The 12,330-nt window shown below is 43.3% G+C and overlaps 1 protein-coding gene across 3 annotated transcripts in view; it reads left to right on the top strand.

The window, feature by feature from the left end:
* TRIM55 (tripartite motif containing 55) overlaps positions 1–12,330 on the top strand; it is a 74,052-nt gene that overhangs the window by 19,348 nt on the left and 42,374 nt on the right. For all 3 annotated transcript variants that reach the window (XM_019548727.1, XM_019548734.1, XM_019548719.1), the window contains exon 3: positions 7,771–7,936. In XM_019548727.1, the coding sequence (XP_019404272.1) occupies positions 7,771–7,936 (166 nt within the window). The remainder of the gene's footprint in view (positions 1–7,770; positions 7,937–12,330) is intronic.

Here is a 12,330-nt window from a genome sequence, read left to right on the forward strand (position 1 = left end):
CGTCAGGTTGGGGAAAATTATACCCCCTTCTGCCCACGCAGCTGAGTTGGAGCTGGGCCATGCCCCCTTCCCAACCCCCACCCCCCCATGCAGCTGAATGGGTGCCAGACCACACCCCCTTCCCCCACAGGGCTGGACTGGGGCCAGGCTGCTTGCTAACATAATTTAAATCAATCATTTACAGCATTCTGATTCAACATCAGATTCAATTTGGGGTCGGACTCAATTCAGATTCAATTTTTTATTCAGCTGGACTGGATGATCTTAGGAGGTCCCTTCCAACCTTCATGTCTATGAAATCTATGAAACATCGTTCTAGGCACTCCCTGTCACTGCTTTCTGGTGTTCTCAGGGTGTCCGACAATGTGGGCTAATGTCTTTCAGGCCCCATGTGTACTTTACTGGCATGTACTTTGATTTTTCAGTGTAAATGAAATAACCAGTATTGTTACAGAACAAATTCCACGTGATGTAGGAGACTGGACAGAAAAGATTTTTGGCTTTGTATAAATCTTGAAATAGTCCCCCACAATTAAAGAAAATGAATTACCAAAATTGGTTAACTATTCAAATGAATACTGCTGTTGACTTCCATGGAATTGTTCTCAATTTGCAGTGCTCTAATGTAGAGCAGAATTTGGGCTAGAGATATTAAACCTACTATAAAATTATGTTTATTAGAACAGCAGCTCTTCTTTATATTCAGTCAAATTGTCCTTTAAATAATAGTGTTATATAAAATAAATATACCAAGGTATAGCCTCAGCTAATGTAACTCAGCATAGGGCCAGAAATGGAGCTAATTATGTTAACTAATTAAATATTAAGCTGTTAATAACAGCATGCATGTTTTCTACACTGATTTTGCATTTTTTTCTATGAACAGTTCAAAGCAGTCCACACTTTAAAGGCCAGATTCTGTGTGGGCATGTCTATAGATGTGCTTTAATGCACAGTAGCCTATTCTATTGCACATTAAAGCGTCATCTCAAAAAGTGCTAATATGCTAATGTGCACTAGAATTAGTCTATTGTACATTAAGCGTTGCACCTTTATGTAGTACTTCATATCATAAATGCCATGTGCCCCCGGAGGCTGGGGGGCATGGCAAGCTCCTGCAGGCAGTGGCGGTGCTGTTGGCGGTGGGAGCATGGCAGCGGCAAGCAGTGAGCTCCTGCAGGCACCCACGTGCACCCCCTACATGTCACCAATGCCTCATATTAGAGATGATAAACTTAATGCACAGTAGCAAAAGCACATTAACGAATGTATAGAAACACCCTGTGGATGCAGTACAGGAGTAAATAGATCTATTTGTTTGGCTTAAGAGAGCGGTAATCAAAGTATAATATTGAGATCAAGGACCCCAGTATTATTTATGAGTTTGTTCAGAGTTGCAGTTTTAAGGCCTGATCTTCTAAGCCATCTGAACAAGGATATTTCAGTGAATGACTGAGGATGTGCATTTAAAGAAAAACTCTCCAAATGGATAGAGACAGATGAAACCTAAGTAGACTAGTAGAGTTTTGCTTCTGATACTTTCAAGGATAACTCTCCACCAAATTGAAGTCACCCGATATAGCAGTGGGGGGGAGATATGTTTTCTATCTGCTATTTTTTGTATACCAGTATAATGTGTACAATAGGATGCCAAACAATCACACTCCAGTCACACTTCACATTGTCACAAGCTGTTTCTGCACTGCAGAAAAAACAAGTTTAATTCTCTCAAAGTACTGTTACCGGTTCTTGCTCCTTTTTTATCAGGGAATTTAGTGCTACCTGTGAGATCTTGAAAAAAATCTCTCCCGAATTCCCTCATATGTTAACAAAGAATTTGAAAATAACATCTCTGGCCATGAACTTTTAACCACATCAAAAGGGGAGGTAGAGCTGCTGCTCCACAGCCCACCAGACGTTACTCTCGAAAGGTGTGGACAAACATAATCATTGAATTATTCCAACAGCATCACCGATTGAGAACTGGTTCACAATTGCCCTGGTTCAGAGGTGTCCATACAAATACCGCCAAGGGTTCAAAGTAAAAGATACCCTTTTTAGACATTGCAATGCTGTCAAACTGCCACCAGGGTGTGGGAGTTAGTATCTGGCCTAGCATGCCTTACTAGTGCTTGGATTTTCCCCAGGATTTCCCCTAACAGGGAAGGAAGACCCTGATTGGGAGGAGGGAGGGTGAGGGCTACCTGGACCCCTGTTTCTGTTTTCCCAATGTTGTGCGTTCCAAGGTCTCTGCCTAAGGCTGCAGCTTTAAAAAGCCATTTCCTAGAAAGCTGCTGAATTAATTTCAATTAACCCCCACCTCACACACATCTACTGTGAGGTGGCAAGTGAGTGGGTGCACCTGTCAATTACTAGGGGAAGACAAACATGATCCACTGTGCAATGACCACAGAACGGTCCTCAATTCAATGTGAATTGGCCCATTGATTGATTTGCCACCTCTGCTACACCTCCCACCCCTCCCAGGTGCCTGCCCTGCCCTGCACATTCTACCCTGCACACCCATCCCCATGCAGTTGTAGCTGAGTAGTTTTCAGGCACCCCTCTCTCCCAACTGCTCTGCCAAATAAGCCTGGGGTGCCAGGGACCAGAGTTGATTAAAGGCAATGGAAGCAACTGAGCTGCTTTGTAGGGAAAGTCCTTTAGAGCTACAGCATAAAGCAGAAACCATAGGCAGGTCTCTGGAGCACCCAGAGAATCTGGAGGCAGGGACACCCTCTCCACCCACCTGGCCTCCCTCCACCTTCAACTCCCACCCTCTCACCCCACAAAATCAACCTGGGTTGCCATGGATCATGGTCAAATGCAGGCAACAGGGATTGGGGCTTCAAAGATCTGGCTGCATCCCAGAGCAGCCAGTTTCCATGCTGGGGGGAGCAGGGGCAGGGGTGGGCATTGGAGTGGGGAAGGGGTGAGGAGTGCTGCAGTGTGGTACTCCTGCAGGAGAGACCAGATACTAGTCATAGAAAGCTTAGTGTCCACACATGACACTGAAGCAGTTTGCAAAGAACTGGTTCAAAATAATAGGTAATTATCCAGCTATACTTCCAGGAGGTTCATATCATTCTGAACTGACAGATGCTTGCAGCTCAAACCACACTGAAAATAATAGAAGTGTTATGTGAGTCCACACCCTGTTACCCCTGCCTGCTAAATTACTGTAAATTTAACCCTGCATAAAATAGATTTGCACTTGTATCACACAGGAGTAAGGGAGAGGTAAGTTGCATCCTCTGGTTGCTTATCAACCGTGTCTTTTCATAACAGCGCAGAGGTTGGTCCAATGAGTCAGCATTTCCACTGACATAAAAGAGGCCACTTTCTGGGATCTAGTGAAGAGTTCTTCATTTTCTGGGCCTAGGAAAGAGATTGGAAGTCAACAGAGTATCTGTTCATTTCCAGTTTTCTTTGCCAGGCTCTTGAGGACTACATGAGTTCACAGATTTCTGTCCTGATTTCATCTCACCCTTTGGGATGCTTTTAAAGATCAGCTACTTCTGACAGAGGGTCCCTCAACTCAGCACTGAGTCTATTTGATACCTTTGCCTTTTTGACCCTTCACAACTGTCTTTCATATTAGTAGGCACAAGTCCAATGGCACATGAAACACTGGTGGTTTCTGTTCTTGTAAACACTCTGGAAGTGGAGTCATTCTGGTCTCTGCTTATCTTGTCATTTTGAACAGTGCTCTGCCCAGATGTGATGAGCCTTCTGTTCCCAGCTTACCATATGGAGGTTGACTCAGGTGTCTGGAATCATGATCCTTCAATTTAAACCATCCTTTCCATTGGAAATTAACCTTAAATATACACTTTGGGGTGTTTGTTTTCTGAGTATGTGTTGTGCAAATATATGTTAACAACCTGATCTATATAACAGAATATTTCCTAGAATTTTTCTGTTGCTCCATCTTATGATTTGCTGTGTATCTAGTTATATTGCGGAGTATAGACTTGCTAATTTTAGCAACATGACTCTGTAACTTAGTTTCAAACCTGATGAAATTAAAACACCTGGAAGGAGAAGATACTTTCCCTCCTGCTCTATCGTTTTCTAAATGTCATTTATTTCATTTATTTATTTCAAGAATAATTTCACTTTCAAGCTGCTTACAAGAGAAAACATATATTCCATCAGTCACACAGATTAATTAGCCCCATTTTCCTAGCCTGTAGGAAAAAGCCTTCTGTAAATTAATATAAAATAATACTTTCTCTCTGTGTGTTAGACTGAAATAATACTTCTCTCTATGTATTTTGATTGAATGTAAAGATCATTTCTTTCTGTTCTGCAAACTTTCAAAGCATGGTTTGCAAAATATAGAAACAAATACCTTTCAGCTGAGTATTAGTTGTAAAACTATTCATTTAATAGAGTTCATAGATTTCATAGACATTAGGGCTGGAAGAGACCTCACGAGATCATCGAGTCCAGCCCCCTGCCCAAATGGCAGGAAGTCAGCTGAGGTCAGATGTCCCCAGCAAAATAATCATCCAAATGTTTCTTGAATGTGTCCAGAGTAGGTGCTTGCACCACTTTTGTGTGGAGTCTATTCCAGTCTCTGAAGACTCAGATGTTAAAGTTTTTTCTTATGTCCAGTCTAAAATGGTCATGCAGCATTTTGTGACCATTTGACTTTGTCTTCCCTTGGGGTCCCCTGTTGAACAGATGTTCTCCCAGTTCCTGATACATACCCCTTACGTACTTATTGGCTGCCATCAAATCCCATGAGCCTACACTTCTCCAGGCTGAAGAGTCCTATGGCTCTCAGCCTCTCCTCATAAGGCCTGCTCTCTTGACCTCTGATCATGTGCATGGCTCTCCTCTGGACTCTCTCAAGCTTCTCCACATCCTTTTTAAACTGTGGAGCCCAGAATTGGATGCAGTACTGCAGCTACAGCCTCACTAAGGCCAAGTAAAGCAGGAGGATGACATCTTGGATCTTGCTTGAGATATATCAGTAGATGTAAGCTAGGATTTTATTTGCTTTGCTGGCTGCAGTATTGCATTGGTGGATCATATTCATCTTGTGGTCAGTCATGATCCCCATGTCTCTTTCAGTCATTGTGCTAGTGAGTGTAGTAGTGCTGAGCCTACAGGTATGATGTGGTTTCTTTCTCCTGAGGTGGACCACCTTGCATTTCTGTATGTTGAATGTCATCAGGTTTTGATCCACCCACCTTGCAAGCCTGTCCAGGTCAGCCTGAATCCCCAGCCTATCTTCTAGAGTGACTACGCTTCCCCATAATTTGGTGTCATCTTCAAGCTTAGTCAGTCTGTTTCTGACACCCGAATCCAGTTCATTTATGAATATGTTAAAGAGTACTGATCTGAGAACTGAACCCTGGAAGATGCCACTGGTCACCATGCACCATGTTGACTCAATTCCATCAACCAGCACTCTCTAGGTCTAACCATGGAGCCAGTTCCCCAGCCATCACACTGTAAGGTTATTGAGGCCGCAACTCCCCAATTTTACCATGAGGACATCATGGGAGACCAAGACAAAGACTTTTTTGAAATCCAAGTAAATGACATCAGCCTTTCCTCCTCTGTCCAGGTGACACATCAACTGGTCGTAGAAGGAAATGAGGTTGGTCAGGCATGACCTACCCTTAACAAAGTCGTGTTGGCTATCTCTCAGAATGATGTCTTCTGTTAGTCTGTTGTTGATGGATTCTTTAATATTTTTTTCCAAGCTCTTTCCAGGAATTGAGGTCAAACTGATTGGCCTGTAGTTCCCTGGGTCTTCCTTCCTTCCCTTCTTGAAGATAGGCACCATGTTGGCCCTCTTCCAATCTTCTGGAACCTCTCCCAAACACCACAAGTTCTTAAATATCTTCACCATTGGCTATGCTGTGATGTCAGCCCACCTTTTTAGCACTCTTGGGTGCATTCTGTCCAAACCAACTGACCTGTGGATGTCCAGCCTCTCAAGGTGCTCCCTCACAAGGTCTTCACCAGTTGTAAGTGTATGGTCACCCTTACCCTGGTAATCCTGTGTCCTGTCAGGCAGGGTGATCCCACTGGGATATTGGAAAACCGATGCAAAGTAATCTTTGAGGAAATTAGCTTTTTCCTGGGTGTTGGTTTTTAGCTGTCCCATTTGGCTCAGCAGGAGTCCAGTGTTGCCCTTATGTTTCTTTTGACTTCCCACATATCTGAAGAAGGACTTTTTGTTGTCCTAGTTTCCTGTAGCCAGCTTGAGCTCACTTTCAGCCTTGGCTTTTCTGGTCTGCTCGCAACAGGTGCAGGCCAGTGATACATAATCCTCCTTTTAAGTATTTTCTGTCTTTCAACCCTTATAAGCTTCTCTTTTAAGGTTAAGGAGGTCCATGAGTTCCCTATTGAGCCAAGGGGGCTCCCAGCCCTTTTACTACCTTTCCTTTGAAGTGGAATGGACTTCCCTTGTGCTTTTAGGATTGCATACTTAAGGAGCAGCCACTCATTATGGACTCGCCTACCTGTCAGATCATGATATCTGACCAACCACTTGAGCTTGTGAAAGTCAGCTTTCCTAAAGTCAAGGATTTCTGCATTGCTGACTGATTTGCCAGCTTTGTGATGGATAGAGAAAGTGATCAACTCATTAAGTGATCATTATGTATCTCAGGCAACTATCTAATGTTAAGCTGATTATCTCCCTTTTTGGTTTCATCCTTTTAAACCATGAATAATCTTTTTGTGAGTTGTTGAATTTTTAATAGAATGTAATGGTCACTTGTTTCCTTGCCACAAAATTCTGGAGGATGGTTTTAAAAGTATGGAAATGAATTAATTCTCAATTTTAGAGAAATGTCTAACACATTCTATTAAATATCTCTGGAGCAATTATTTCCACATCTGTTAAACTCTACAGGATGGTTCTGTGAGGGAAGCACCTTGGACTGTGGACTATAACAGAGAGACACTCCATTTACATTGGGCAGGACTCAAGCCACTAATTTAAACATGGTGGGTTCCAACTAGACTGGTTCCTAATATGGATGGATTGATTGGTGTAATGGGGCCAAATCATGTTGTCAACACTTGTGTTTTAGTGCAAGAAAAGCTTCTGGCTTAGCATAACACAAGGAGTACTTTTTATGTCATTTGTATTTTCAGTGGTTAGGAGAGAAGGATTAAAATTTGACCCTGCCTATGTTAGAAACTTGCTCATCTGAAATTGCCTTTAAAACTGGTTTGGCCATGATTCTCCTGAGTATCCTGAGTTTGATTCATGAAAGCACTGAAGGGACTTAACATTGAGCCTATGAATTTTCATCAGTTCCTGTGGAACTATTCACGCTTAAAAATAAGACCCAGCATAAATGCTCTGTACAATCAAAGCCACAGTGGCCAATATTTTACATGATTAAACCTTGAAGCACTCAAGAGACTGGGCCTCAATTCAGAAAGATGGTAAACAACATAACAATGTGTATAAGTAGTGCCCCAGAGTTCAGTGAGGAAAACTAATGTGTTTAAAAATAGCACATGCTTAAGCATCTTCCTGAGTAAGGGCCACAGTATGAAGTCATGCTTTCCATTATGTAATGCTGTATCAGGAAGGTCTGCAAATACATATATTTGTTTATTCATATATTTGTTTATTCATCCCTCCATGGCAGGATTAAAACTATTCTGTGGTTATGCACTTCAACCTTAGGCATTGGTTTCTGTCTTTTTTTATACTGAAGACCACATGTTATTATCCAGATCAGATAAGCAAGTAAACTCTTTACATGTTTTCAAATGTTTCTCTCATAGACCTGAAAGAAAATCTGAACAGCCAATGTGTGAAGAGCATGAAGATGAGAAAATTAATATCTATTGTTTAAACTGTGAAATGCCTACATGCTCTCTGTGCAAAGTTTTTGGTGCTCATAAAGACTGTCAAGTAGCTCCTCTCACAAACGTTTACCAACGACAAAAGGTAAATACGTCTTTGTTTCTAATAAGGTCTTAAAGGCACACCATCAAGATGAAATCTAGCAAATTTTAATGAAATAAGTTAAAAATACTTCTTCCCATGAGTTTCCTATCCATACTGTGGTTTTACAACCATTTCTCTATTTTTTTCCTACATAATGTGTTTCTTTTCTCCCTTGTGTTTGAATAATCCACACAAATATCAGGGGAAAGTGACTGTACAGAAGAACAACACCATAATATTTTTAAAAGACATTCAGAAAAAACAGTATTTCTCCTCTGTCCACTTTCAGTTAAAACAACTTCACTATTAATTGTGACAATGATCAGTAAATATTTCAGACAAAAGTATGACTTTTTTTAAAGTTGATGATCTCAGTTTCTCAGACTCTGTTTTACAGGTCTTTTAGACTGTGAGCACAGGTAGAATTTCCAGCAGAAGCGAAAGAGAGATCAGCCCACAAAAACCATACCCTTTTCTATTATATATATATATATGAATCTTTTTTAAACAGAAGCTTTAAGTGACAAACCTTCTGCTGAAGAATATAGATATGTAATAGCTGGCAGACATTATGTTCCTAGCATCCTCTGCCCTAGGTGTCACTAGTGAAAGACTGCTATTTATTTTTTAATATGGTATTAATTTAAAAGCTGACTCATTGGGTTATCCTCATGAGATAAACAGCTCATTTTCTGGAAGGCCGAGTAGGGCAAGCAATCAGACAAGGCCAAGTTTACAATCCTAGCCTCCAATTCTGTCACATAGTTATACCAGTGTGTGCAAAGTACAAATGAGAAATTACTTTGGATGAGTATTTGCAAACATGTTTTTGAACTGAAAATTTAATAAAAGGAGAAATCTCTTAGATGGCACCCCCGCTCCCATTACCCTTACTGAGAACAGTCTGGCACGCAGTTTGCTTCATACAAGAATGTTTGAGGAAAGGAAAAGGGGTCTGAATAGTCATGTGAGCCACATCATGAAGTCATGCGAATCATAGTTTCATAGTTGTTAGGGTTGGAAGGGACATCAATAGATCATCAAGTCCAACCCCCTGCCCTGGGCAGGAAAGAGCGCTGGGCTCATATGGCCCCAGCCAGGTGCTTGTCCAGTCTCCTTTTAAAGACCCCCAAGGTAGGGGAGAGCACTTCCTCCCTTGGAAGCCCATTCCAAATTCTGGCAACCCTTACTGTAAATAAGTTCTTCCTTCCTGATGTCCAACTTAAATCTGCTCTCTGTCAGTTTGTGGCCATTGTTCCTGGTTATTCCAAGGGGTGCCCTGCTAAACAGAGCATCTCCTATTTCTTGCTGCCCTTCCCCCTCCCCTCCCCCCCCCGCGATTGATTTGTAAACAGCCATAAAATCCCCTCTCAGCCTTCTCTTGTGGAGGCTGAAGAGATCCAGGTCCCTCAGTCTCTCCTCATAGGGCCTTACCTGCAGGCCCCCAACCATACGAGTGGCCCTCCGCTGGACCCTCTCAAGGTTATCCACATGGCTCTTGAAGTGTGATGCCCAGAAATGCATGCAGTACTTCAACTGCAGCCTCACCAATGCCGTATAGAGGGGAATTATCACCTCCCTGGACCTGTTCATGATACACCTGCTAATGCATGATAGAGTGCGGTTAGCTTTACTGATTACTTTGTCACATTGATGGCTCATATTCATCCTGGAGTCAACTGTAACTCTGAGATCCCTTTTCTGCTGCTATGCTGCTAAGAAGGTCATTCCCTAGCCTATAGGTGTGTTGGTGATTCCTTCTCCCTAGATGCAGCATGTTGCGCTTGTCTTTGTTGAACTGCATCCTATTCTTTTCTGCCCACTTTTCCAAACTGTCCAGGTCCACCTGTATTCAATCCCTTCCCACTAGTATGTTTACTTTACCCCATAATTTCATGTCATCTGTGAATCTGGACAGAGTGATGTCCACGCCCTCATGCAAGTCACTGATGAAGACACTGAATAGCACAGGTCTGAGCCTTGGGGGACCCCATTGCCCACATCTTTCCAGGTCAATACCGACCCATCCACCACCACTGTCTGGGTGCAACCCTTAACCAATTTGCCAACCACCTGACCATGTAATCATCTATGTCACAGCTGCTCAGTTTGTTTAGGAGAATAGAATAAGATACCGTATTGAAGGACTTCTTAAAATCCAGGTAGATGACATCTACCTCAACTCTTGCATCTAAGCATTTTGTGACTTGGTCATAAAAAGAAACAAGGTTAGTCAGGCAGGATCTACCTACTATGAACCCATGCTGGTTGCCCTTCAGCATTATTTTGCTTGATGGGCTTTCACAAATGTGATCCTTGATAATGTTTTCAAAGGTTTTCCCAAGGCTAAAGGTGAGACTAACTGGTGTATAATTACCTGGATCCTCCTTCCTCCCCTTCTTGAAAATAGGGACCACATTGGCCTTTTTCCAGTCCTCTGGGAGTCATGTGAGTCATCCATTAGCTGACATATAGCTGTATAAAATAGTCAAACTCATTAGCAAAGTTGTTTCATGTTTAACTGCAGGGTTGTTAGAGGGCTGTTGCTTCTACCTGCTAAACATATTCCAGGCACAAGGGTGTCCTTGCACTCCTCCAGCCCTCACCACAAGTTCCCTGTGTGCAGTCTTTTCATTCTCATATGCTACACTTGCAACTAAGGGTGTGCAATTCTTTTTGGATTCAGCCCAAATCAGGGACAGTGATTCAGTTAGTGGATTTGGATCACTGTCCCTGATTCGATTTGGCCAAATCCAAATTTGAAGATTTGATGCTGATTTGGAGAATCATTGATTTGGACGCAGACACAGCTTTAAATGTTTTTTCTACATACCTCAAGGTACCAGGTGCAGCTCGTGAATGCTGTGATGTTGGGGTGCATGGAGCATCCCACAGGAATAGGGGGGGGCCTCCACATGCTTGGTGGTGGGGTCCACATCCAGTCCACTTCTGGTCGACTTCCAGGTTCGCTAGGGAGCATGCCCACGCCCCACCCCAGCTCGGCTATTGGCCGCAGGGGGGACCCCTGCTGCCCCCCCCAGATGGAGGAGGCACCAGTTGCTGAGATGGGGGTGCGGGTGGGGGGGGCCCCGATGCACTCTCCAGCAGACCTGGAAGTGGACTGGAACTGCTTCTGGTCCACTTCCAGGTGTGATGCCAAGCATGCTGGGGAGTCCCCTGCACTCCTGTGGGACACTCCATCTACCCCAGGATCACAGCATTCACAAGCCACCTGCTACCTAGAAGTGCATAGAAAAAACATTTAAAGCTGTGTCTATGTCCAAATTGACAAATCTTTCCAAATCTCTCCGAATTGATTCAGAGGGTTCGGAAATCAGCTGAATTGATTCAATTCAGATTCAGAGATTCAGCCACCGAATCAGGCCAAATCTCCACCAAATCAAATCAGGGACTGAAGCTTCGCACAGTCCTACTTGCAACCTCTCCCACCCCCTCTCTCAGACCAGGTTTCAGACCATTTCCTCCTGCCAGCCAGGCAGGGGGTGTGTATGTCTGCTCTCCACTTATTTATGTTCCAGTTTCCCTCTTCCCCCAATTTTCTCCTTGTGTCTATCCTAGAGTTCCCCCTTCTCCCATCTGCCAGGGATTCTGCATGACCTCTATCGCCGAAGCTGCTAACCCTGCCATGCTTCCCTCTTTCTGTTCATGCTAGGGGCTCTGTATATATAGCCCTTCTCCCTTTTCCTCCCTCTTTCCCATGCCAGGGTCCCTCAATCTTCCTCCCAAACCAGGGGGCCTAAGTATATGTGTTCCCCTATACCAGCATTCCCCATTCTCCCCCCTTCATGTCAGCCTCTCCATTTCCCAACTCTGACTGGAGTTCTGTGCACAGACCCATTCTCATGTGCCTTCCAACCTCCCCCTTCCACTTCCAACAGTCTTGTTCTCCTTTCTTTTGTTAGTATCCCTCTGTGGCAAGGATTTTGTGAGTGATGTCTTTTACTGGGCCAACTGCATGGTTGGGGTAGACTTAGACAAACTTTTGAATGTGAGGCATTCTTTGTCAGGTCTGAAAAAAGAAGTAGGCACAACAATGATTTAAAATAGTGTGGAGGGCTGTTGCTCCAATAAAGGGCAGTTGTTTGAATAAAATGTCACCCACAAAAATCATAGAAAATTAGAGTTGGAAGGGACCTCAGGAGGTCATCCCCAACTAGAACATCACAGCCAAAGCTCTTTCTAGCCAGGTCTTAAAAACTTCCAAAGATGGAGCTTCCACCACCTCTTTGAGTAACCTGTTCCAGTGTTTTCATAGTTTCATAGTTTGTAGGGTCAGAAGGGACCTGAGCAGATCATCTAATCCGACCCCCTGCCATGGCAGGAAAGAATACTGGAGTCAAACGACCCCAGCAAGATCTAACCTCCTCTTAAAC

Source organism: Crocodylus porosus, unplaced genomic scaffold (genome assembly GCF_001723895.1).
Source record: "Crocodylus porosus isolate Cpor-Errol unplaced genomic scaffold, CroPor_comp1, whole genome shotgun sequence".
In the NCBI taxonomy this organism is placed as follows: domain Eukaryota; kingdom Metazoa; phylum Chordata; order Crocodylia; family Crocodylidae; genus Crocodylus; species Crocodylus porosus.